Genomic DNA, 23,393 nt, shown 5'->3' on the forward strand with positions numbered 1-23,393 from the left:
TGGTGGCAGCTCGAGTAACTGACTCGCTGAAAGCGTCTATACACAAACTAAAAAGTGCATGCTGTGTAAAATTACGACAGTCTATTTTCAGAGCTCTAGGGGAGTCAAACTTACGGTATGGAATAACGATATACGGGAATTGTTCAGGGTACAAAAGAAATGGAATTGACAGGGTCATAAAGCATATTGCGAATAACGTTTCATATGGTTCAGTCCATGATGGCTTAGAACTGGAAGAAAAAATGAAGGCGCCTGGCATACTCTCATTCGATCAATTTCATAAATATGTAGCAATAACAAGTAATTATTAGAAAAATGATTTCAAATACGAGGTTAAGAAAAGAAGTCTAAGGCGTACAGAGAGATTTATGTTGCCGAAAGTTCTAACAAATTATGATAAAAAAGAAAGGAAATATTACATCCCTGCATTATTTAACGCGTTGCCTGAAACTTTAAGTAATTTAACATCCATTTGCGCGGTGAAACTAAAAGTAAAAAAATGGTGTCAAACGCTCGCTTGTAATACCTGTGGATAAAAGGTTGATATCGTTTGCATAGTGCACAGTTCTTCCTTATGTGTAATGATGTATGCAGTGTTTTGTTGGCTGCCTGGACCCACACACAAGCATTTCTGCTTTCGCGGGCCAGTACGCTATCTTGTGTAAAATATTTCTTTTCAGTAAATAAAGTATTATTATTATTGTCCCTTCTTATTATTTTATATATGAACGTGCTTCAACAAAGAGCTGCTCATAGTCGCCAGTGACATTCCTGTTGAGAGTGAACGACCTTTTTAATTTTTTTTACCATTTGTTTTCGTTCTTTTTTTTACTGTCTAAGTCGGCTACTGAATCTATCACGGATTACAGAAGATCGCCGGTTTCTTGTTAACTACTTTGCAAACATGCTTGTTGAAGGTATACCTGCTTACCTCGCAATCTCCGCGGTACTTGGTGTTTCATTTATGAGCTTTGCTTTGCTTGAGATTGGTGTAATTGTAATCAATAATATGCTTTCCGTTCCACAGAACAGTATTACTTCCGTAAATCTATCGAGAAATGACTGTGCTTAATGATTGTAGTCTAATAAACGGTTCGTTGCGATGGAAAACAAATTCGTTTGTCCGTTCTTGCGATTGATATGCAACGATTAATATGTAACCGCAGATGCATATAAGTTGTATATGCAACGTCCGGTCGATACGTGAGCGACAGTCCGATTCGAAGTTACGTAAAGTACTCGCATGATATCGGGCCGATACTAGGCCGGGGCGGAAGCGATGGTTCGCCAATACCTGCCGGCTGCAGTGCAAACCTGGACATTGAGCCGGAATTTTTACCAATTTATGGACAGCACTGGTACGATACTCGCCAAGCGTCGCCGTGCTGTTGACATCATGACACCGCGCGATATGATGACGTCACATCCCATCGCAGCAACCTTGACGTTATCGGACATCATAACAACACTGGACAACATGACGTCAAGAAACACTACGAGGGCACTTGACAGCCTGAAGTCGTATGACAGCGTGACACCGTTTAGTCACGTAACAACGTGACATCACGTGACAGTGGGATGGCACGTGACACACTAATGTTACGTTACACCGCGACGTCATAAAGGTAACGACGTCACTTGACTTTATGACGTCACGGTGTCACTTGAGGCCTTCGATGATAAACGCCTACGTCATCATAATGAGGGGAAGGAAGAGCCCGATTTCGCTGTAAAAACCACGCCATGCGTTTATTAACTTGTCCATGACTCAAAAGATAACCATCGTCGACATCTCAAAAATAAAACAATTTATTGGGGTGCAGCGGCGTTCCCTTGGCGTGCATTCAGAGGTAGTGTTCGGTTGGTGATTACCAAGGGTTCCCCGTTCTTGTCCATCAGCTCGTATTCGGACACTCTGAGGTGAGCGTCGACGCCGTAGACGCTGGCGAAGGTTCCGTTGGCGGTGAATTGCATCACCTTCGGTCCTATGCGCTTTAAGAGCGGATCCCGCAGTCTGGTCACGGGGTAGTACCACAGGAACTCGCCATTGACTCGCCTCTCGAATCGAACCCCGAAAGATCCGGTCACTTTGATGTCGGCCGTCCAGGGGATTTCCTGGAAGGAGAAGACATTGTATAATATAGACATAAACAGCTTTAGGAACGCAGGGTCAGTTTTGATTCTTCCACGGTGATTCGTCTCCGGGCATTCTCATCGGCGAGTGCCGCAGTTTTACGCAATACGAAGCAGTCTTCAGACAACTCGGGACTCACCACGTCCCGCTTTTCTCAAGCTGTCAGTTACTTTGTCACGGAAAAAGTTAAAAGCGAATTAATTTTGCAAATAAAAATTTCTGAATGATCCTGGTTAAAGCCACAAAACAAGTATTTAAAATGTGTTTCCGATCATCGTAATCACGCTAGTATGTCAAAACTCAAACATTGGTTCTCATCAGTCGTGACTAACTAGCGTTGTTTTAAAGTTAGTATCGCGACTAATTAGTCTCGAACTAAGAGAAAAAAATCAGCGACTAAGGATCGACTAGTTCTGTGGTATTCACGAGCGCGAAGCGCGCGGGTGACTATCTAGTCAGAACTAACAAGCGGAAATGACATAAAAACAGATGTCACGCGCACGCGTACTTGAACGTCGCTGCGCAAATGGGTTTTTTATCGTATAAAAGCCAATATATAAATGTTTATCAGGAAGAAAAAAGTTACAATGAGAGACTAATTGCCCGAGACAGAGTTTTACGAAGAGAAGTTAAAAGAAGCGCAAGGAAGAAATACGGAAGGCGCATTGCCAGCGGCATAAACAAGCATGGAAGCTCCCGTAAATGCGTTTTTTCTCGCCGTCCGGCGCCCTGCTGAGATCGCTTTAGTGGTATCTCTGGCCGTTGAACATGGCTAGTTACACAATATTGGCTCCTCCAATTCTTTGTACATGTGTCCCCCAGCGTTCAGAAAAAAGTAAGTGCTTCGTTAGCGCTGGCGGTCAGCGGTGATACGAGGCGGCCATGGCGCTGAGCGGCTAGTCACCCGCGTAACACCGGCTAAACTAGCCCTTCTCCAAGACTAAAATTTGTTAGTCGACTTCTTAGTCTCGCTGGGCGACTAGGACCTAAACATGACCGGTGAATACCAAGCGCTCACTTAGCGGCGACTATCGCACGCCACGTGATCATTTTAGTCGACGACGTCGTTAGTTGGTGGTTAAACAGGCCCTACTCGCGCCTGGTGAATACGGGTGAAAGTCGAAGTTTTGTTGCCAAAACGACGAAGGACATCTGACCAGTCGCAGCGAAGGATTGACTATCAATATCGACTACCATGTGGGGTGGCTTGACCGTAAAGTCGGTTACACGGCTTCTTTTTGACATTCCGTTAAATTGATACCAGCCGACTGGGCAAAACAATGAACATTTGAGTTTCGAACCTGCTTTTAGGAGTGACCATAGTAGGATTAGAAACATTTTTTAAACTTTGCTAAACACTAATCATACGAAATTTCTTATGTAAGTTAAATATATACCTAAGACACGGGGTCATACATGCTTTCGCTGGCTAAATGTCAGAGAAAACTATGGATATAATGGGTGAGCCTTCATACGCCGATTTTCTGGAAATGCAAAGAACTATCAGAAATATTCTTTTTTACTTTTCTTTTGGGGGAAAAGGGGGGCGGGGGGCGGGGGGGGGGGGGGGGGGTAAGCTCAGCCTTATTCTCTACTTGGCATTCACTCTAATTACTGTCCCCTTTATTCTATATGGGTTGTGCTGATTTGCATATTCCTGAACCGTCGCTGATCTTCGAGCATATGAATATAGGATGCGGCAGGGTAATAATAATACTAGTATTATTAATGTTTTCTTAAAGTTTTTAGAGCCTACGAACTAGCCAATAGAGATGGCACGCAACAGCTGTTGATACAGTTGCCTCGTGATACAGTCAGCTTAACAGGACGTCAGCGACTGATTCTATATATTTTTATAAGCCAGTGTTCGACACCAAAGTTTGCTTCCCAGGCTCTCGCACAATGTAAGATCATTACTATACCTTACACGTTTTCAATGCAATCTATCACGTTAAAGAAAAGATCTTCCTTTGTTTACGCGTGTGTCGCGCTTTGTGCCAAACACAACTGAAAAATCGACTCAGCAAACCACACACTGAGAGCAACATAAAATTTCAGAAATATGATCATTTTGTTAAATAAATGTAAGCTGTTTTTGCAAAATGCCCCTCCATGCTGTCATTCGTTTGAATTAGTAGCGTGCAAAATTTTTCCACAATGCGCGTCGGAGTTCTGGTACCTCCCCGGCACTTTTATTAAACTTTGGCTGCCCGATTAGTTGTTATTCTTAATCTGCCACTGGCATCGACTGACGATTGTCGCCGAAAGGGTGGGGACAACATGCAGGTCATCCCTTACAAAAAAAAAAAATATTTCTGGCAGCCTATAGACATCCTATTCACATTTTAACAACTCTTTCAACTTCCTATCCAGTCGCGTCGTACCGACAAATTTCTAAACACTTTCTATAGGCTTACTTTCAACCCAAATCTATCGAGTACAGAAGATAAAAAAAATTGTGTCCAATTTCTATCGCCACGACTAAATACACTTTTCGTCATACTTTTATAGAATTATTATAGACTAAACTCGACAGAATAATAAAATACAGTACGGTGAAGACAGGTCGCACCCTGTTCGAGCCTCCTTGCGGAGGCTGTTTTTGTTTCGACTGTGTCAAATAATTATCACCTCTCGCAATGCTTTATATTTGTACGTGCAGTTCAACAACACTTAAAATTACTTTTCATATAAATTATTGACAAAAAAAAAGAGCAATCTACATGTAATCGTTTTTTTTTTTCTTTAAATTCCGGGATGGTCGTCGGTCAAATGATTACTTTTAAAGCTGAGTACATACAAACGCGGAGCAGTCAAAGCCACCGAATTACCAGTGTTATTAGTGCTTCGTGGCGTGCCTATTTGTGATGTCTGGGTACTTTCACGCGGCAAGTGGCGAGTGCATATTTCTATATATGTATCATGACAAAACTCGAATGATTGTTCAGTGTTTGTTTATGGTTTTTGTCGTAACAAAACTGACCTGTTTCCGTTTTTCGTTAGTTGCCATTAGAATCTCTATCTGCGTTCTATACAATTTATATATTCAATCTTCGCACATACACTAATTTCCATAGAAGCGCCAGAACGCTACAGACAGTGGATAGGAGAATGGATCCACTTTCTTTATATTTATAACTTGTATACACTATTTGTTATAGAAATTCTGTAGAAAGTGGGTAAATATTTTTGTAAGGACTCGATCGTGGATGCAGAGCCCAATCACGGCGAAAGACGACGTGAGCTTTGCTGAAGGCCGGGCATCTCAAAAAGACGCCCGGGTTTTTTCAATATATCAGTGACATATTGAAAAGACATATTGACACTAGGCACGCGAGACTAAAAACTACGCGACAAGTCTAAAACTTCGTTCACTCACCCTGGAAACATCGGTGATCAGCCACTCGATCTTCACGGACCTCATCGGAGGCACAGTGACAACCTGCTTGACGGAGTACTTCTCGGTCTCGGTGTGAGATTCGCTGTTGAGGTTTCTCAGGTTGAAATTTGTGAATACGTTGGCGGTGATGCCCGCAGATGCGGGGAGTTTGGCGTCGACGGATAACTTAAAGCCGCAACTGAACGCCCTCTCAGTGCTGTGCATGTGGGTCGTGTTGTGCATCGTGGATCTCTTCACCGTGGTTGTCGTTGAGGTGTTGGGCTGTTCGTTGTGGGCCCAGTTTGTGTAGATCACCTTTGGTTGGAGGGAATTTATCTTCACCTCGCCATACTTGATGGCACTGGCTCGGACGAGTATCTTGTTCCTGCAACATGGCACCTACCAATGTGTCAAGAACTTTGCAGGTGGTCGAGGGTAGACTTCATTAAAGTAAGGTCAGTAAAAAAAAGCCTCTAAATATTCATATAAATCTCCGCTCTATTTATTTCAATACAAAAGCATAATATGTCTGGCAAATTCGAAACAAAGGGGAGTCTGGCAACCTCCTTCTTTTAACATAGACCGTATTCAAGGAAGAAAATCTCTAACCGTCGCGTTCCTAGAGGCCAAGTTCAGAACCAAAGCCATGGGGACATAAACAACATGAACTGCTTGTTCGACTTGTCTACGCATCACCCCGCTGAAGTTGCGACAGCGTTCAGCTGAGGATCTTGTTGAGTGAGTGAAGCACTTTTTTAGAAAACTTCGTTTCAGCTTAAGTGCAGGCCCAGCCCGCGCTACGGGCTAATGGGACCAATCAAGCAGCGTCAGAAGCGAAATTCAGTAGGTGTGCTTTGTTTGTGATTAGTTCGGCCATTATATATCCCGTGTAGAAACATGACGAGCACCATACTGGTGCACTTTTGACGCTGAAGAGTTCCATCAGCATCAGCGGCGGCTGCATCTGAACTTAAGGTGAACCAAAGTACACGAGTGGCAGCAGAAAGCTGACTGAGCATCCTTTGTCAATTTGTATTGTGAGTTTGATCGTGAAGATGACGTCAAGAGTCTGGTCTACAGGCCTTTCGTTGGATATACTAAACACCATGTACTGTGGGAAAACAGCTGGTCAAAGAGTCTTGTATAGTTACATTTTCTCGCTAAAGAGAGTATTCGGGAGGTCGAGATTGTAGCCTTGCAGCAAAGGGCACGCGGGTCAAAAGAAAGACTGAAAAATGCTACGGAGAATGGTTTTGAAAATTTGCAAGTTTTTAATAGGCCGATCTCACCCGCCAGTTTGACTACGCCACCACTACCGCAATGAATCAGGGAACTTTAGTTTTTCTTAGACGCGCCGCAACTTCTCCGGAGCTCTGCACGTGTAGAGCATGAGACAACAGGAAGCCTCCCTTGCACTTCTGTCAACCTCCTGTGAATTAAACCGTCTCGAATACAGCGAACGCTTAATGAGATCGGCCTATTCAAATACGGTCCGAGGGTTCTTAAGATGACTACAACGTCCCAACAACTATTCTCGCCGACTAATGGTGACTTTCTGATCTGATTATGTGCGTTCATTGCAACATTGTTGAAAATATTACCGAGCTTCTTTCTTTTTATTCCTGTCCGCTGCAGTACAATTAGGCGAACTTATAGCATGGGCACTGTAGTTAATTTTCAGTCGACATTGGACTAGAAACTTTCTGAGGAGCGTCCGTGCGGTGCCGCGTCAATTCAGCAAATCTGATACAAAAAAAAAAAAAACAGGTCAGACCTGTGTGAATCCACCGACACCTTATCCGACTTTTAAGTATGTATCCTTTCACTGATGTATAAGCCCGACGTTCTCGCTACAGCGGCAAGTCAGGCTTCGCGCTTCGCTTTTTCTGCCGCTGAGGGCACCTTGCGAGGAAAAGCCGTCAAGAATGTCCGCTCGGAGAGTGACACTGGCGATGTCATTCTCCCGAAATTGCTGCTTTTTTGCGATTGCTCAAGCCGTCATGTGCCTAATTGTATTTAATGAGAAACACAGCGGACTCCAAATCCAGTCTCTTTCTTACTGTTGTTGTTTTCCGTTGCTAACGGATTGTGCGCGTGTTGTGGTGTGGGTGCGCGCGATGTCGCATGGCATCATAATGTCACGCGATCTCATGGCGTCACGTGACATCACGGTCTCGCGTGGGAGCCTGACGTGACACCGTGGCCTCCTGGGACATGGTAGCGTGAAGTGACACCGTGGCGCCTCGTGACGACCCGTGACTCCGACGTCAGACGACGTGTTGTGACCTGAGGCCGTGATATCACGCAACGGACGCCCTACTTCTTCCTACATCGGCATTTTGAGTGGCGGAAGAGCCCATAAAAGATATATTGATGTAAACGTACATTTGCTGTTACACAGCGGCAAGTTAGTCAGCCTCAATGTGCGTCTGGTGTCACCGTTGCATCAGAAAGATTTAGACAGTGAACTACGACTGGCAGCATTACTGCACTAGCAATGGACGTGCATTAGGCAGTAGCATAGCCTCTTATATACTGACAAAGCCTGCCAGATCGCCACGAGGAGCGGCCGCCGAAAAGGAAAGGTGGAGCGGCAGACAACGAATGAGAGGAGAGCCACAAGGCTGGCGCCTCGCTGCGGCGAGACGCCGAAACACACGTCTCCCGAGCGAACAAATGTGTTTCGGGTCCTCGCCGGTGCAAAAGCTGCGCGCTGACGTCCAGGCTCCCCGAGAAATGGCTCTTTGATGCTCGTTGCTCCAAGACCTTCGCTCTCAGAATTTGCGACCGCACACTCTATGCATATATATGGCTCCGTCGTCGACCTGCCAGGTTTGGTGAGTATAGAGGAGGCTATGGCAGTAGCATATACAATCGCACTCCGGTACGATCTTCGTCCAGATTAAAACGGGTGCTCTGCACCGTTTTTTGATATCTGAGTTCTGCAGCGCGAGCGTTTTCATTTTGTCCGCTGAGCTGGATTACGATGAAAAGTATCGCCTATAGTAAAAGTAAATCGAAGCGTCGGGGTGTCGAAATGCCTGATTAATTATCTTTAAGTACGTAGAGACAGACGTAATGCTCAATCAATAAATTGAACAAACAAATGCAAGATAGGCGTGCTGTCAACTTACGGATGCGTTCTAACGTTGAACCACTTGAGTTCCGAGTTGTTCCCGTATATGTCCCACCAGGAAACCTTGACGCCGTGCTTCACCGAAAGTGCGTCCACAAACGCCTGAATCTTTTCCTCGAGGTCGAATAGGAGTGGGTTAGCCGCTGTTGGTGCAATGCAAACAAATACACAAAAAAAAACAAAACAAGAAATTATCCCGCACTCTGACATCATTTAAATGAGAGTTCTTGAGGAAAGCGCAGCGTAAGTAACGTTCATTGGACGCAGTAGACACGTTCAACTAAATAAGTTCGCTCAGTGATATAACTAAACGTACGTGCGTCTTACCGATCCGAGCAGTTCTCCGCAGTGCACCTTCTTCACGAACACTTTGGTTTTGTGAACAGATGCTGCTACGTTTTGGCACCTCAGCGAACAGTGTGTTGTGTTCGATCGTGCAAAGGACTAACACAAAAATATGATCAAATATCTGCAACTTGTTATTTATATTTTTTTTACTTTACAATTTTTTCCGGTGTGAACGAAAGAGTGCCGCCTTTTATCTTCTGTCTTAAGGTATCTAGCTCACATTGAGGCACTATTTAAAACAAACGGCGACGGCTGAATATTTTTCTTTAAGTTCAAGAAATTGGTATAAGTTTCTTCTTAATAGGGGGTCACCTCGTAAGCCTGGCCAGGCACGACCAAACATAAGCGCCGGAAACAAATATTTGTACTATTCAGTACTTCTCAACATGATTCGCTCATGTTTATATTGGCAGATTTATACTTTCAGTGATTCGATTAATGCTAAAACTTATAACGATTGTAAAGGTGTGGCCAAACATTGATACTCTCAAAATGCGTGAAGCGACACTTTTCCCCATCGGAAGTGAAATTTCAAGTCCGAATGTCTGTCTCCTGTTCGGACATCCACCAGGAAAACAGCTCGGTTTTCCTCCTCGCCTCCACTGCCGTCTTTCCTTGACGTCGGTGCTCCTTAAACTTGAGGTCGCATGACACCTGCGATGGTGTGCCCGGCGTGCACGTTGCCTGTCCCCCACCCCTTCCCAGGAATTCCTCGTATCCTTCCCTTTGCCGTTTTCAGGACTTGAACACAGCAGCGGACGTCTTCAGCGATTGAGGGAATGTAAACCCGAATGGTCCAGGCCTTCGTAAAAACAATGAGTGGGCGTAAATAAAAAAAATATGCTTTCCTTCAAGGGGAACTCCGCGACGAACATGTACACGCTGGGCTGGGAACTAACACATGTAGACTGTGATTCTAATAAACAATGAAATGTATAGGACGAAGTTAACTGAATTTGTGTGGACCAGATGGCATGTTACCGGTAATGAAGATCGTGTTACAATGACAATTAAAGAACTCCGGAACCACCAAGCCAAACGTCAAGCTGCAATTGAATGCCTGTAAAATACAGAAATACACTCTTCATCTTCCAATAAAGAAAATTTGCTTGAAGATACAATAGTGCGTAAGGTACAGAAAGACGTCAATATACTTTTAATTCAAAATCATTCAGTTAACAAAAGTTACCAAAGAAAAATATGTACCCGCATTTTTTTTTACCTTTTTATTTATTCTTGAAATATAACGCAACACGTTCAAACACCCCTCCACGAGAGCATATGGGAAGGGGGTAATTTTATGTCAGATTTCTTTTTAATTAAGTTTTGGCATAGCACAGTTTTCATCAGCCGTAAAATGCATTCCTCCCTTCAACCACATCAATATGTTCAGCCCTATGTTAAATTTCTCCGCAGTTCAATAAATTAAAGGCGTTATCACTTCTTCTGTAGAGAACATTGCACGCCAACCCTTTTACAAACCAGGCAAAGGATCTATAATATATTTATCGAGCTCAACATCTGCTTCATAAACGTCTGTAATAGCAGACAGGAATAGCAATTTTTCGACAATGTCAAAATTCAGATTTGAACCCTGTTTAGACGTTTCACTTTTCGTCTTTAACATATCGGCTGCGCGAGTGCAACTCCGAGAGTAGCACAAGCTATGCGGAGGGCAAGTTCGTCTGCTTCTTGCGCAGGGGGTAGTGGTGACGTCAGAACGCCGAGCCCTGATTGGCTGATCGCGACGCCCTATCTGAGCGTCGTCTGCTCGTTCGCAACGTCGTCTGCTCGCAACGTCGTCTGCGTCTGTCTTACCTTTCCTTCGACTTTCGGAAGTGCAGAGGCCAGAGGCTAGGTTCACAAAACGATCTTACGCCAAAAATATGCGTAAGACAAAACTTGAGAACAAATTCGTATTCACAAAACAAAATTTTCGTAAGTTTTGCGCAGGTTACGACGAAACCCTACGACAGCTCCGAAGCTGTCTTACGCACTTCTTACGATCAAATCATCATGACAGACAGTGTCGCGGTCGCGACGACCAACGGACGGTTATTTTTCTACGCGCGCTTCTCACGCGTTCCGACTTCAAGCAGCAAGAAAAAAGTAAAAAGTACTTGAAACAAACCACGACGAACAAGAACGCTGGACCCACAAACACCGGGGAAAAGCTCCAACGGCAACGACCAAGTGAGCTCGGCAGATAGGCCTAGCAGGCACTCCGACTCGGTGACCGTCTGCCCACGACCGGCTGGCGTGCTGAATGGAATATGCTCGCGCGACCCTTGTGAACCCTTCCCGTCTTATACTTTGATCGCTGACCTCAATTTTATATTAAGAGGTCAATCTCTTCCTCTTGTCATCTCCTTGTTTTCCGAGGCAACGGTGACTCTTGCCGGTAAAAAAGCGGTGAAGCTCCGACAGACGCAGGAAGGGTAAAGCAGCCGTCGCTTTGACTAGCAGACGACGTTAACTGCGCCAACCCGCCGACGCCGTTAAACAGTGAGGAGTCTCGCCGCACACGAAAGGCGAGAAAAAGCATTTGGGAGGGAACTTGCGGACACATACACGCTCACTCTCGGTTCTTAGCAAACAAACCTCGGTGCCTCGGGACACCTCGCCAGTGAGTCCTTTGACTTCCCTCCTTAATGCGCGCCTGCTAGTTGTTAGACAAAAACAACGTACCGCTCGAGTTATTTCGTCTGCCCTCTCTAAAAGGCGAAGTCGAGCTCGCTCGATTTCCGAAAGTCGCAAGAAAGGTAAGATAGACGCAGACGATGCTGCGAGCAGACGACGTTGCGAAGTAGCAGACGACGCTCAGATAGGGAGTCGCGATCAGCCAATGAGGGCTCGGCGTTCTGACGTCACTGCTACTCCCTTTCTCATGCGCAGAAGACGAAAATGAGCCTTTGGACGGATGTCGTAGCGGTCACAACCGGCTTGAGTTTGCGCTTGCCGCTCTTGAAGCTGTTCCCGTTGCTGTGGGACACTCAACTCGCAGCACGCGGCTATAAAGTATTCCGAGCATAAGTGAAAATGTTTCACGTGACACTAGTTCTCTCGGCACACTGCTCGCCCAAAAGGACCTTGATGTGGCTGGCCTCCATTGCTGCGGAGAACGCATTTTTTTTTTGTTCCTCAACGAAAACAAGGCTAAAAAAAAAGCTTTTTCCCGGCACTGTTTCTACAACCTATCGCGGACCACAGACTACTGTCCATTGCAAAGAAACTTTCAACCTTGAAACTGCGATGAAAAAAACAAATCTCTGGCCCCCGGAAAGCTACTTGGCGGCTGCCCGAGTCGCTCGTCCGCCTGCCCACCGATGACGTACACGGGTAGGGAAAAGCAGGGATTTTTCATTGTTGCCAGTGGAGAGTCGCCTCCTGGAACCCTCGCGGCCGGCGTAACTTGAAAATTCAATAACTTCACGCAAAAGTTTCATTTTTATAAAATATTTTGGTTATCAGTTGTCTGCAAATTTGTAGCAAAATCCAAGTCCACCGAAAAATCGGCGGAGTTCTTCTTTACGACGAATACGTGTCACAAACCTGTTTTAAGAACACTGATAGACTATGGCAATCGAGGTTTTTTTTTTTTTTTTGCGAATTCCATATGTTTTTATTGTTAAAAAAATGTCCTTACGACAAGTAAGAACAAAAGGTGAGTCCAATAGTGTGAATTTTCACAAAGTAACTGATGTCTCAGTCCGATCTCTTCCACAATAAAAAAAAATAAAAAGTGGTTAAGATGCAAGAACCACGATGAAGTAAATGAACCCGAATCATGTATACAACTTTATGAGAGGCAAGCAGCGTTTAAACTTTTTGGAATAGCATCTGAATGTTTCCAAACGTCGCATGCCATTGTATATTGATGCGGGATATACTCCATAGTTTATTGCCCAGTAACCTACGGGCAAATTACTAGCCTCCGCTCATGTGATCGCTTTTTTTTTTTTTAGTGAAACCAACTGGTGTGTAATTTTGACGAAAACAAAAAGTAAGAAAGGACTGTTATTTTTCGGCTATATCTAAAATTAGTCCACAAATTTAATTTACATTCAGGCGATGATAATGCGCTAAGAAATATTTTTGGTATATTGTGAGAAAAAAAACAAAAAAACAAAGGTTTACGGAAAATACGGTCGATTCCATAAATTAACCTGACCATCTCGCAAGTAACACGAACAAATGTCATTTAGCATTGTTCTCTATAAAAAATAAACTGAGCTGACTTTCCTGCAGAACACGTATACAGCCAATCACTGCGAGCAATAAACGAACCTGAGCGAATGACGAAGCTTTGAATACGAATAAACTTGGAAGAAAGCGTGATCATGCTCAAAGCTACTGGTAAGCATAGAATGTGGGTAGGCCTTTCAAATGAGAATGGAATGACCTCTGATCGGCAGCGCCAAAGAACAATGCGCTTTTATTTCTGAAACACGCCGTGAGATAGCGCAGCGTGACAGGAAAGGCCGCAAAACGCAAGATTGCGTGCTCGCGCGAGGGACTTATCTTATATATGCCCGGATCCCCGACACCAGATAGCTGAATCGGCGAAGCACTCGGCTCACAACCTGAAGCTAAAATCCTGCCGGGGCACTGAGGTGGCTTTGTATGGTTTTCTGTGGGCATAGCCCTTTTCGGTGTCGCTTTTTCGTTGCAGCTCGATGCTAAAGCCATAGGTTACAGAACTTCATGAAAATCGGCTGATAAAACAAATTATGTCCTAAAATTGCGATGTGCCCCATGGATGATAAGCAATACCTTTGACTCGCTCATTGTCCCTGCGCGCATATGGCATTTTTCAGATTCAATCGAATTCTAAGCTTCGTGTTTTGCTGGGACCCTTCATCGCTCGCTCTGGTGTGTCTTCCTCCGCGTCCAGTAGGAAAGGCTACTTGCGGAATTTGTTTAGAGTCTTGTTTTTAAACCCGCACTCCTTCCGCCCCGCCTCGTTCGCTCTGACTTTCTTTTTCTGTTGTCTTTCTTCAAAAGGTCTCTGTTCCTGGCCCCCTTTCTCCTTTCAATAAAAATGTCCCGAGAAACCAATTAGTAGATATTTTCACGACTGCGAATCTTCAGAAAAAAATCTGAAAACACTGGAGCTGAAAGCAACTCGATTGTGGAACTGTCCATAGACGCTGGCGCTCTATACTTCCCGTTCCCATTCCCCCTTCTTATATTTGTCAATCAGTAAACGGCCTGCTATCGCTAAAAGTGGAAGAGCAGAGGAGGTTTGCCTCTTGGTGCTAGTTGTCATTGACTTGGTCTATTAGAACGTTGCCGAGAGACAACCGAGTGTATTTTTCAGTGTTGGCCTCCTCGGTGGTCAGAGAAAGAAAAGCTTGGTTTGTATTATGCTCCTAAACTTGTAGAGTGGCCTTGATATGACGAAAGATCATCGTGCGAATACCTTAACTTCAAGAAAGCAGGCTAAGTTCCTCCACAAAGGAATATTCATATACACTCCGTGCGACGCGACTGGCGCGCCGCCGCGCGGCCGGTACCGAAGGTAGGCAGTGAGAACCCCAGAGAAAACGAAACCGAAACCACGCCACGCACGTTGGTACGCGTTGAAGTCCGATCGGTGCGGTTGCGCTGGGTTCACAGCATGAAGTGCTGCCTGTGCTGCGTCATTAAGTGCTTCAATAGTTATGCGTCGTATCTCGTGGGGACAAAGTTTCACAGTTTTTTAGCTTGCCGAGGTTTTGTGGGACAGCGACAACGATGGAGCCGTGCCGTACGACGCGAGAAATTTGGTCTCTCGATCATGTCTGCCACTGTGTCGGCACGGCTGACATATTCTACACTGCCGCTTGGCGCTCTGCGTTTGTTTTCGTACCAGTAACGCCTACATGTATCAGCGCCGATGGGACGAACTGAAATGCCATCCCACACTCGCGGGTATGCAGTGCCAATTTCGTTGGAGGAATGCCCTCCAAAGAAGTTTCGTCCCCATCGTACGTGTCGATGATATTTCCGGACAAGTATGGCACGCAATCTGTACTTCATGAAGAAAGATTCGAACGGTAAAAAAGTGACAAATATAAGTCTAAAGAAAACAACAATGAAACTCGATATCACTGGTGAATCGACGTTGGAGTATGGAAGTTTATGTGGTGTGCTTTCTTTCTTGATCAGCCTCCTTTTAGATGACGAAACGCTGATATCCCCAGTTCTGTAGACAACATTTTTTTTTTCTCGGCTTTAGAGCCAACTATCGCAAAGTGGTTCGAACTGGGAGTACCGTCCACTGGTCCCTTCCTACCTCTAAAGCGTGCACCTGCCACGATGAGTGATATTATCAGACAGCCTTTGACGGTCAAAGCCAGTTCCCATTTAGTTACGCCGCCACAGGTTTCGCTATGCCAACTCTTTTTGTTATAACAAGTGTTGTGCCAAGTGATGGTCATGTCAAAGTACCTGTGCGCCGAAAATCAGCACCTCGCACAACAGGTTATTACACAACAGCTGACCGCAAAAGCCCTTGGCGGCCAAACCGTCTGTTGGCCGACAACTTTGTTTTCTCGGCTTTGGAACCACCTTTCGTAAAGTTGCTTCAATTGGGAGTACAGTCCACTAGTACCTTCCTACCGGTAAAGTCTCCACCTCCAACAACGAGTGGTATTCTCTTGACAGCCCTTTCATGGTCAAAACCTGTTACCATTGAGTTACGCCGCCCAAACCAAATTTCCTCCTGGGTTCCCGCTGCCACCTCTTTTTGGTACAATAAGTGCTGTATCATGTTACTGTCAAGTCCAAGCACCTGTGTGCCCAAATCTGCACTTCGCAGAGCCCGGTTATAACACAACATTTTGGGTCCAATATTGGATATCCCGTACAGCTTTATTTCTTTATTCGTTAGAAACATAACTTTCACACCTGCTGTCTTAATGAAACTTGGCACCCTTCGTGCACAAACTTAGTGAACATCTCACTCGCCTCCAATATTATCGTTCCAACAGTCCTACGTTTACAGCGACGAGCGAAATAAATTTCCCACTCAGAGCAATTTTGGTGGCGGCCATCTTGCTTTTCGGAAAATTGCTCCAAGTCCTTTTTCGGCTGCAATTAGAGAAATTACCCTTAGTAACGACTCAAACTCAATATATAAGAAGTAGAGAACAGCTAAATGCCCTTCTGCCCCAGCACTCATGCAACGTCAGCCTCAACGTATCGGCTCAAAAAGCAAAAGTTTCGTCCGTGCGCGCTTCCGCCGCCACAGCTTGGCATGCGAAAAGGCGCCGCAGGCTGCTGAACGCGCCTCACTGTCGAACGCCAGCTCCTCCGCTAGCGGCGCTGCGCGCGTTTTTCAAAGCGCCCCCTATAGTTCCCGCACGGAGTGTATACGACGCACAAAGGGTGACTGATTTATTCTACCTTCATCGTGTGCGGGCCAAGCCTACCTTTAGTAAAAAGTAATGCACTAAACGTATATATAGATTTAGTTAAATTACTAAGCGTGTATGAGGATAACGTTCTCTTTTGCATTGTTAGCAAGGTATCAGCTGTTTCCGTGCGCGAAAACAAAAACAATTAGTTAATTAAACACTAGATTGTACACTACTTCTTTGTTCAGAGGTTTTTTGCGCGACACAAGGGACAATCACAAGCGAGTAGACACGGGTGCGCGGACCCTTGTGTTAAAATACAAAATAGTCTAATGCTATGTTAAGCTTATACTTCAGATACTTAATCTATACTTAAAATATACTTTTACTCTAATAGAACTAGAAAATTTGTATACTTAATTTGTGTAATTTGTAATGTACGGGGGTACCGATAACCCGGAGGCACGCCTTCCTGGATACGCACTCCGATGCAGGTGGTGTTCCGACTATCGGCCTGCTTGCAATTCTTCTAGCGTAATGTCATGTTTATCAGACAACGTTGTCGGTCCATAGCTTGTATCTAAGTTGCCTAACGTCTCCTCTTCGGGTCAGTCGGTTCACTGAACTACAAGGACCGCTCCGCTAGATAATGTCGACTAGTTCAGTAGACCCTTTGTACAATCGCCTTCGGCGCTCTGAAATATTCGTCCACTGAGCCCTGGACCGCGTTCTGCGCATGCGCTGTAGCTCTCTTGCGCTGAATATCGAACGTAAAAGTATTTAGACACGAGGAAATGAAAAAAACATGGCGCTTCGTGTCACCGCTACAAAAATAACTTTGACAAGCCCAGTAGTTCTGCTCACGCGACGACTTTCACGAGCACCATTCAGTGGTCATTGCAATGATTAATGTTGTTACAAGCGCAGTCGTGATTGAAGTCGATCTGTGAATCTGCATTGGGTGCTTCCGCTCCGCTCCTATACAAGAATCAATGACAGAATACAAAACACCTAGGGGCAAGGACCGAGAGCAAGAGAGCTCAGTTCTTTCAAATATTTGTGCTGTTTCTTCTGAAAGAACTGGTTTGCATCGTCTTGACCACACGTGTTTTTATTCTTTCATTCATTTTTTGTATTTTCACCAACCCGCTCTTTTCCGCCTAAGCGCTTTGGATTGAAGCATGCAGACGTCGACCCAAATGCCTAATTTAGAAGGTTTCTCCCCAAGCTACGAACACATCGTGCATTTCGCATTGCAAAGTTGGCGTTCGTCCCATTTACCTTCTCTTCCTTCATCCCTCGTCTACTGAACTCCAAAAATAAATTTGTTTTTGATAATGCCAATAAATTAAAAGTTTGTTTTGCTCGTGTCTACACATAAACGTATGCCGAATAGAACTGTTATGCCACAAAAAGTACAACCCCTGAAACAACACAATTTGGCGTTATGAATTCATACACTGTTAAGGAAAGAATAAAACAAATGTAAACATTGTTCTGCAATTATTTCTAGGGCAATTCTTTATTGCGTGACAGACGTGTCCCATCCAAGTAGTTATTTTTCTTTCTGGGAGACGGGGCAGTCCTCTGCTTCAAGAGCGATTCGGAAACGTGCTTCTTTCTCGAGGCTCAGGGTCTCAAAATAGAAACTTGTTTCGGAATCGGTTCTTATTCAACATGTGGCTCGCGAAGTAAAAAAATGGGTTTATTTTTTTTATCTTCTCTTTAGACATGTTTTTTATTACATGTCCAAGCCATCACGCCAGAGAAACGGCTAACTTGGCTCAAGAGTAGCCCTCCATTGGGTGTAACTTAGAGTAACACGATTTTGCAATAAGGCGTTAATTAGTGGCATAATAATTTCCTTCGGCGTTTCTCTGGATTTTCTCTGGCTCATCATATACTTTGCAAGGTGGCAGACTTGAGCCAAAAACGTCAACCGAAGAACCAGCGGTGAAGCCCAATTTTGGCGACTGTCTGTCACATTGAGGCCAATATACCAAGACTCTGGTCAGACAAGTTTTTTTCTACCTTGACACTTTCGGGACTTTTAAAACTCCAAATTTGAAGACAAATATATAACTTTGGAATAAAAAAATTGTGATAGTATAGGACTTGCGCTATCTCGGAAGTTAAAATTTTTGGGGATTCGCTGTACCTTCAAGTGTTTCTATGCCCCTTCCCTGTGAGCATAGATGGCCTAAAGCATTCACCACCTTCCTTAGGTTGCCTCTCATTTTCTCATTTTGAATCGCTGTAGTTTTGAAGACAAGTACGCTAACAGGATTTTTCTTTAAGAAAACCGACATTGCACTTTTGACTCTTTAGTGAACAAGGTGACTAGATATGGGATTCTTATGCTTACCAGCGTCCTGAAGCACCTGTGGGGGCGAAGGGAAACAACAGAATTAGACGCACCATATGGAACAACAAATAATATGCGTTTTTTTTGCAAATAAGAACTCTATCTTGACGAGACTTTATTACCCTTACTCCACATTTAATGTTCCCCACTTTGCTGCGTTGAGCAAAAAAGATGAACGTAATCTGTTACACGAGATGTGGTCAGCAATTCCAGGGAAGCTCTACAAATCTCTGAGTAGCACATTGTCTTCGAAGGCAAAACGTCTATACAAGCTTGCACTGACGTCACTTGATCAGATATATAGGGGAAAACGGCGCGTGACAGGGTAGCTTCTGTGCACTAGCGATACGCGTCTTGCCACTGGGGGAAAAGGGCGCATGAAAGGGCAGCTTTCGCTGCGTTATCGAGGTGCTTCTGACCACCAGAAAGAAGGGAAGACCGGCGTCACGTGCAAGTCATATACTGAATCGTTATGAGGTAGCTAAAAACAGGTGACAAAAGCACGAAACTTGATAAACAATACTGCCGCGTTGCTTGGCGCAGTCGGCAACCCACACGGCTGCCACACACCGTAGAATAAAGTTCAAACCCGGTATTTTTGGTATTTTTTCTTCACAGCGAAGCTGTTTATGGTTTGGGTTTCGTTGTTTTTTGGTGTTCGTATCCAAAATCTCTACGCTCGTACCGCCGCACGCGCACGCGGTCCCTGTAAAAAATATTCCGAGTAAATAACCAAAATAAAGCTTTCACAAAAGCGCGTGCAAGCTGTCATTTATTTTGTGTTTTTGCTTTAGAACAGTTACTCGTGCAGACGCCGGCAACTGCGGTGCGTATAACACCATTCCCTGCATTCTCATTGATTTCAGAAATTGGTGTTTTCAGTGGATTTCTCAATCGGCACTATTTTCGTGATCAGTAGACTCTTACGCAGATAATCGAGTTTTTTTAAAGATTTTGCGCAGCGCGACCAGTGTCCGCTATGCCTACGCTCGCACCGCCCTCTCTTTATCGCCATTCCAAGCGCTTGAGTCCCCAGTTTCCTCTCCTTCCGCTTTCCCATGGTAACGGTCCAGTCGCGCGTGTCTAGTCTCCTCCGGCTCCTCGGTGCGGGTCTGTGTCGTGTGCTAAGCAGCATCGCTGCTCATCCACCTTCAGAGGGTGCAATGGCTCATCATTTCTTCCCCCCCCCCCCCCCCCCCCCCCCCGATCTTTTCTCCTCAGTAAAGTTCCAGATCCTTCTCGGTTGACACCGTGCTTTCCAGTTCAGAACTTCCCTGAACGTACTATCGCAAACAATATGAGCGTGAACGCGCCTCCGCGTGTCGCCGCTATCTGAGGCGCCGCCCTGCGGCGCCGTTGTGAAGTTTTGCGCATGCGTGCAGAAAGTCTGTCGCTGTTCTCGCTTTGACTATCAACCCCCGTCTGTCGTCTGCTATGCGCGCGCTGGCGGCCGCTCGTGCTGTCCTCTGCTATGCGAGTCCTGTGCGCGCTAGCGGCCGCTCACGCTGTCGTCTCCTATGCGACTCGTGTTCGCGCTGGCATCCGCTCGTGCTGTCGTCTGCTATGCGACTCCTGTTTGCGCTGGTGGCCGCTCACGCTGTCGTCTCCTAGACGACTCGTGTTCGCGCTGGCGTCCGCACGTGTTGTCGTCTGCCACACAACATTGCGTGCTCCGGCGGACACACTCGCTTTCTACGCGAGTTGTGTTTGCTCTGGACAGCTCGTGCCTATATGCTTGTATTATCCGGTTCACCGTTTTCAGCGGTCTTCCAGCCATGCTAGATATAGCCCTCTGAGAGTAGCCTCGAAGGGACAGCTCAACTATGTTGATCTGTTCGTCGTCAGGAACTCTAGGCATTTTTCACTCAACAGAATGTTTTCCGGGCTCAGCGTAGTTGAACGCTAAGCTTTGCAGATATTTTGTCTTTCTTTCATTTGTCTGTTGTCGCTGTATCTCGACCCAATGAAAGAATCCAGCTACTTATTACGTATCAAATGTGGGCATTGCGTTATCGCGCAGGAAACTCGTGAATCATGTTAAGTTGTTTCTCTAAGTTGTGACGGAAATACACGAGTCGCATAGCAGACGACAGCGCGAGCGGCCGCCAGCGCGCGCATAGCAGACGACAAACGGGGGTTAACAGTCAAAAGCGAGAACACCGACAGGATTTCTACACGCATGCGCAAAACTTCACAACGGCGCCGCAGGACGGCGCCTCAGGTAGCTGCGACACGCGGAGGCGCGTTCACGCTCATATTGTTTGCGATAGTACAGCAAGTACAAACCAGTCGCCCTTTTATCGCCGACGTAGAATGTACTGTTGTTCTTTGTTCTAGATCGAGGCGCCTCTTCACCTCTATAAACATTTATCTTTTATCTTGCATTCATCTGCTGATTCTATTCGTAAAAATATTCGCTCTGCATAAAATTATATCTTTGGAGTTTGCATTTCCAGATGCATTTATTTGTATAATGTTGATGTATTTCTATATATCACTTTAAGCTTGAATCGTAGCATCGCGCATGGCGCCCATCGACGTTCGCTTAGGAACTTCTAACATCATGCGCAGTCAGACTGATCCATGTTGGGGTCTGTCTTGTGTTGCATTTGTTCTTTGAGGCTAGCGACAAAATAGTCCGTTACCGCGGTTGAAAAGTAACTGCATCTTTTTGCGAGAACACGTAGCGTACGAATATAAGCTTTAGCAAGAAAATATTTCTGTTTTTTTTTAGGAGACATAGTGCGAGAAGACAATATATAGAGAAGTGTGAGAAGACAAGATATAGAGAGGGCAAACTTACTAAACGGGAGTAGCAGCATGTTGCCAGAAGAAGCAAGATGTAGGGAGTCATATCTGATACCTTGGAGAATGAGATTCGCGTGTAAACCCTGCAGATAGGATAGTCCCTTTTATACCGGGGATTGCTCGCCAATGCAGAAGATAAGTATATTGGCGCCACTGACAGATAAACTTAAAACGTGGAACGCATTTTGACCTCGGTTATTGCTAAGCGTCGTTTCGGAAATATAGCAGCGTAGAAATTTGGGCCAGTTGGTGACGCATCGGAACAAGAATACAGCTCAAACAGACGACGGGTCAGAAGAAGAGTGTGCACACAGAGAAGGCGCTGACTTGCAACTGAAATTTAATAAGAAATAACATGAAGGCCGCGAAAAAAAAAAAAACACCACGTTCCCATTAGCCGATATATCGTATCTCTTTTGGATGGAGGGTCACAAAGGGAGCACTGACACACGTGGCCTCCTTACATCGTAGTATGTAAAATGCTTCCGTTATCTTCCTCGTCCTTTTGTTGTTGTGCCGCATTATTATTAAGTACTGTATCTTGAAACATAGGGGTGCACCCTCACCTGTCGCAATTAATCGCCAAATGACCGGCATGGGACGATCTCACAGATAATGCACGCTCCCTCAGTCTATCGTTGACGCATCTACCAGACTGTCCAATATACCTGTTTGCCACACGATAGCCGTATTCTATACACTATTCCCAACTCGCACGCTACGAAATACTTTTAATCCTTCTTTTCGCATCATGTGACGTGTGCTGCTCTTCTAGCAGTTCTACCACACAACATCTTCAGTTTCATGGGAGCGGAGAAAATAACCAGGAGTTGGTGTCTTTCCGACACCTTCGTACTCCTATGGCTGACCTTGTGTACGTAGGGCACCACTATCTTTACCTGTCTCAGAGAATCCTTGGCGAAGTCTGGTCCACACAGGATGATGGAGTGTTTCACATTCCAGGCGAAGACGCTGAAGAAAGGGGCTATTCATTTGCACTCTTTACAGGAGTGGGTGAATCACTGCTGCAAGGTCTTCGGGAGACTGCAGTTGTCCCAGAGAAGTGCAAACCAAGAGTGAGACTGGTAGTGGTGCTCCACGTACACACAAAAAGGAACGAATAGCTTATTTTCGTAACTTTTTGATTAATTAACAAGTAACAACATGGAGTTATTTCAGGAGAGGAACGTGCACAACACGAATATCAAACTTGGTTCTCATGCCAGCTCGCGACTGTGACATTCACGAAGGAAACGCCCAGATATAAAAAAAAAAGATGTGCACAAGGTAATTCTAAATTATCGTTAATCATGTCCATTTAACGCCATATAGTCGAGTAGTTCTTTCGAACCCTATAAACCCCAAGAACGAACACAACGTGACTCGCTTGCTTAATCCCTTGGAATATTCTCTTTAGTTCCTTGTACATGTCTCCTATCTAGATTTATTTAAGAGAGATAACTGTGCACTTAAATGCGCTTGAAATTATGACAAAGCAGGGTAAAACGTAAAACATCTTAACTCAAACATTCGGAGATAGCGGGGACAAGCACACATTTCAAGATTCCTGCTTGTGATAAACCTTATGCCCCTGCGTCCCGCGGGTCAAACCACTACATAGACTTTGAGAACATGATAGGGAAATTATAGAGGCAGATCTGATAAAAAAAAACTACGAGGATCGATGTTTCACCATGGCGTCGATCCATTTGGGCGACAAAGAGACACAGTTCTTGCGAACATTGGCGTGGCGTAAGATCGGTTGAATGGTACAATGATGCAAAGTATTTATACCTTTGATTTTCTGACGATTAAACCAGTTGAAGTTAGCGCAATGTGTTGTCTCGTTCCTACTCTCGTCCCTGTCTTGAAACGCTATTATG

The 23,393-nt window shown here is 45.0% G+C and overlaps 1 protein-coding gene across 1 annotated transcript; it reads right to left on the reverse strand.

The window, feature by feature from the left end:
- Positions 1-1,722: 1,722 nt before the first annotated feature.
- On the reverse strand, positions 1,723-21,601 carry LOC120847051. Its single transcript, XM_040218987.1, has 5 exons — positions 21,506-21,601; positions 18,703-18,718; positions 8,648-8,792; positions 5,514-5,898; positions 1,723-2,115 (listed from the first exon to the last, which is right to left on the reverse strand). Exons 1-5 carry the CDS (start codon positions 21,554-21,556, stop codon positions 1,810-1,812), a joined length of 903 nt encoding a protein of 300 aa, XP_040074921.1. The 5' UTR covers positions 21,557-21,601; the 3' UTR covers positions 1,723-1,809.
- Between the last annotated feature and the right edge of the window lie 1,792 nt (positions 21,602-23,393).

The sequence above is a fragment of the Ixodes scapularis genome, unplaced genomic scaffold (genome assembly GCF_016920785.2).
Source record: "Ixodes scapularis isolate PalLabHiFi unplaced genomic scaffold, ASM1692078v2 ptg001158l_1___fragment_3__unscaffolded, whole genome shotgun sequence".
Lineage (NCBI taxonomy): Eukaryota > Metazoa > Arthropoda > Arachnida > Ixodida > Ixodidae > Ixodes > Ixodes scapularis.

What these genes read in the sequence shown, in the direction of transcription:
- LOC120847051 (XM_040218987.1), bottom strand. Translation starts at nt 21,556, where the DNA reads ATGACTCCCTACATCTTGCTTCTTCTGGCAACATGCTGCTACTCCCGT. An exon ending in TTCAACGTTAGAACGCATCC is followed by an intron (nt 5,899 to 8,647) that starts GTAAGTTGACAG and finishes GCCATGTTGCAG; the next exon opens with GAACAAGATACTCGTCCGAG. An exon ending in TGATCACCGATGTTTCCAGG is followed by an intron (nt 2,116 to 5,513) that starts GTGAGTGAACGA and finishes TTCTCCTTCCAG; the next exon opens with GAAATCCCCTGGACGGCCGA.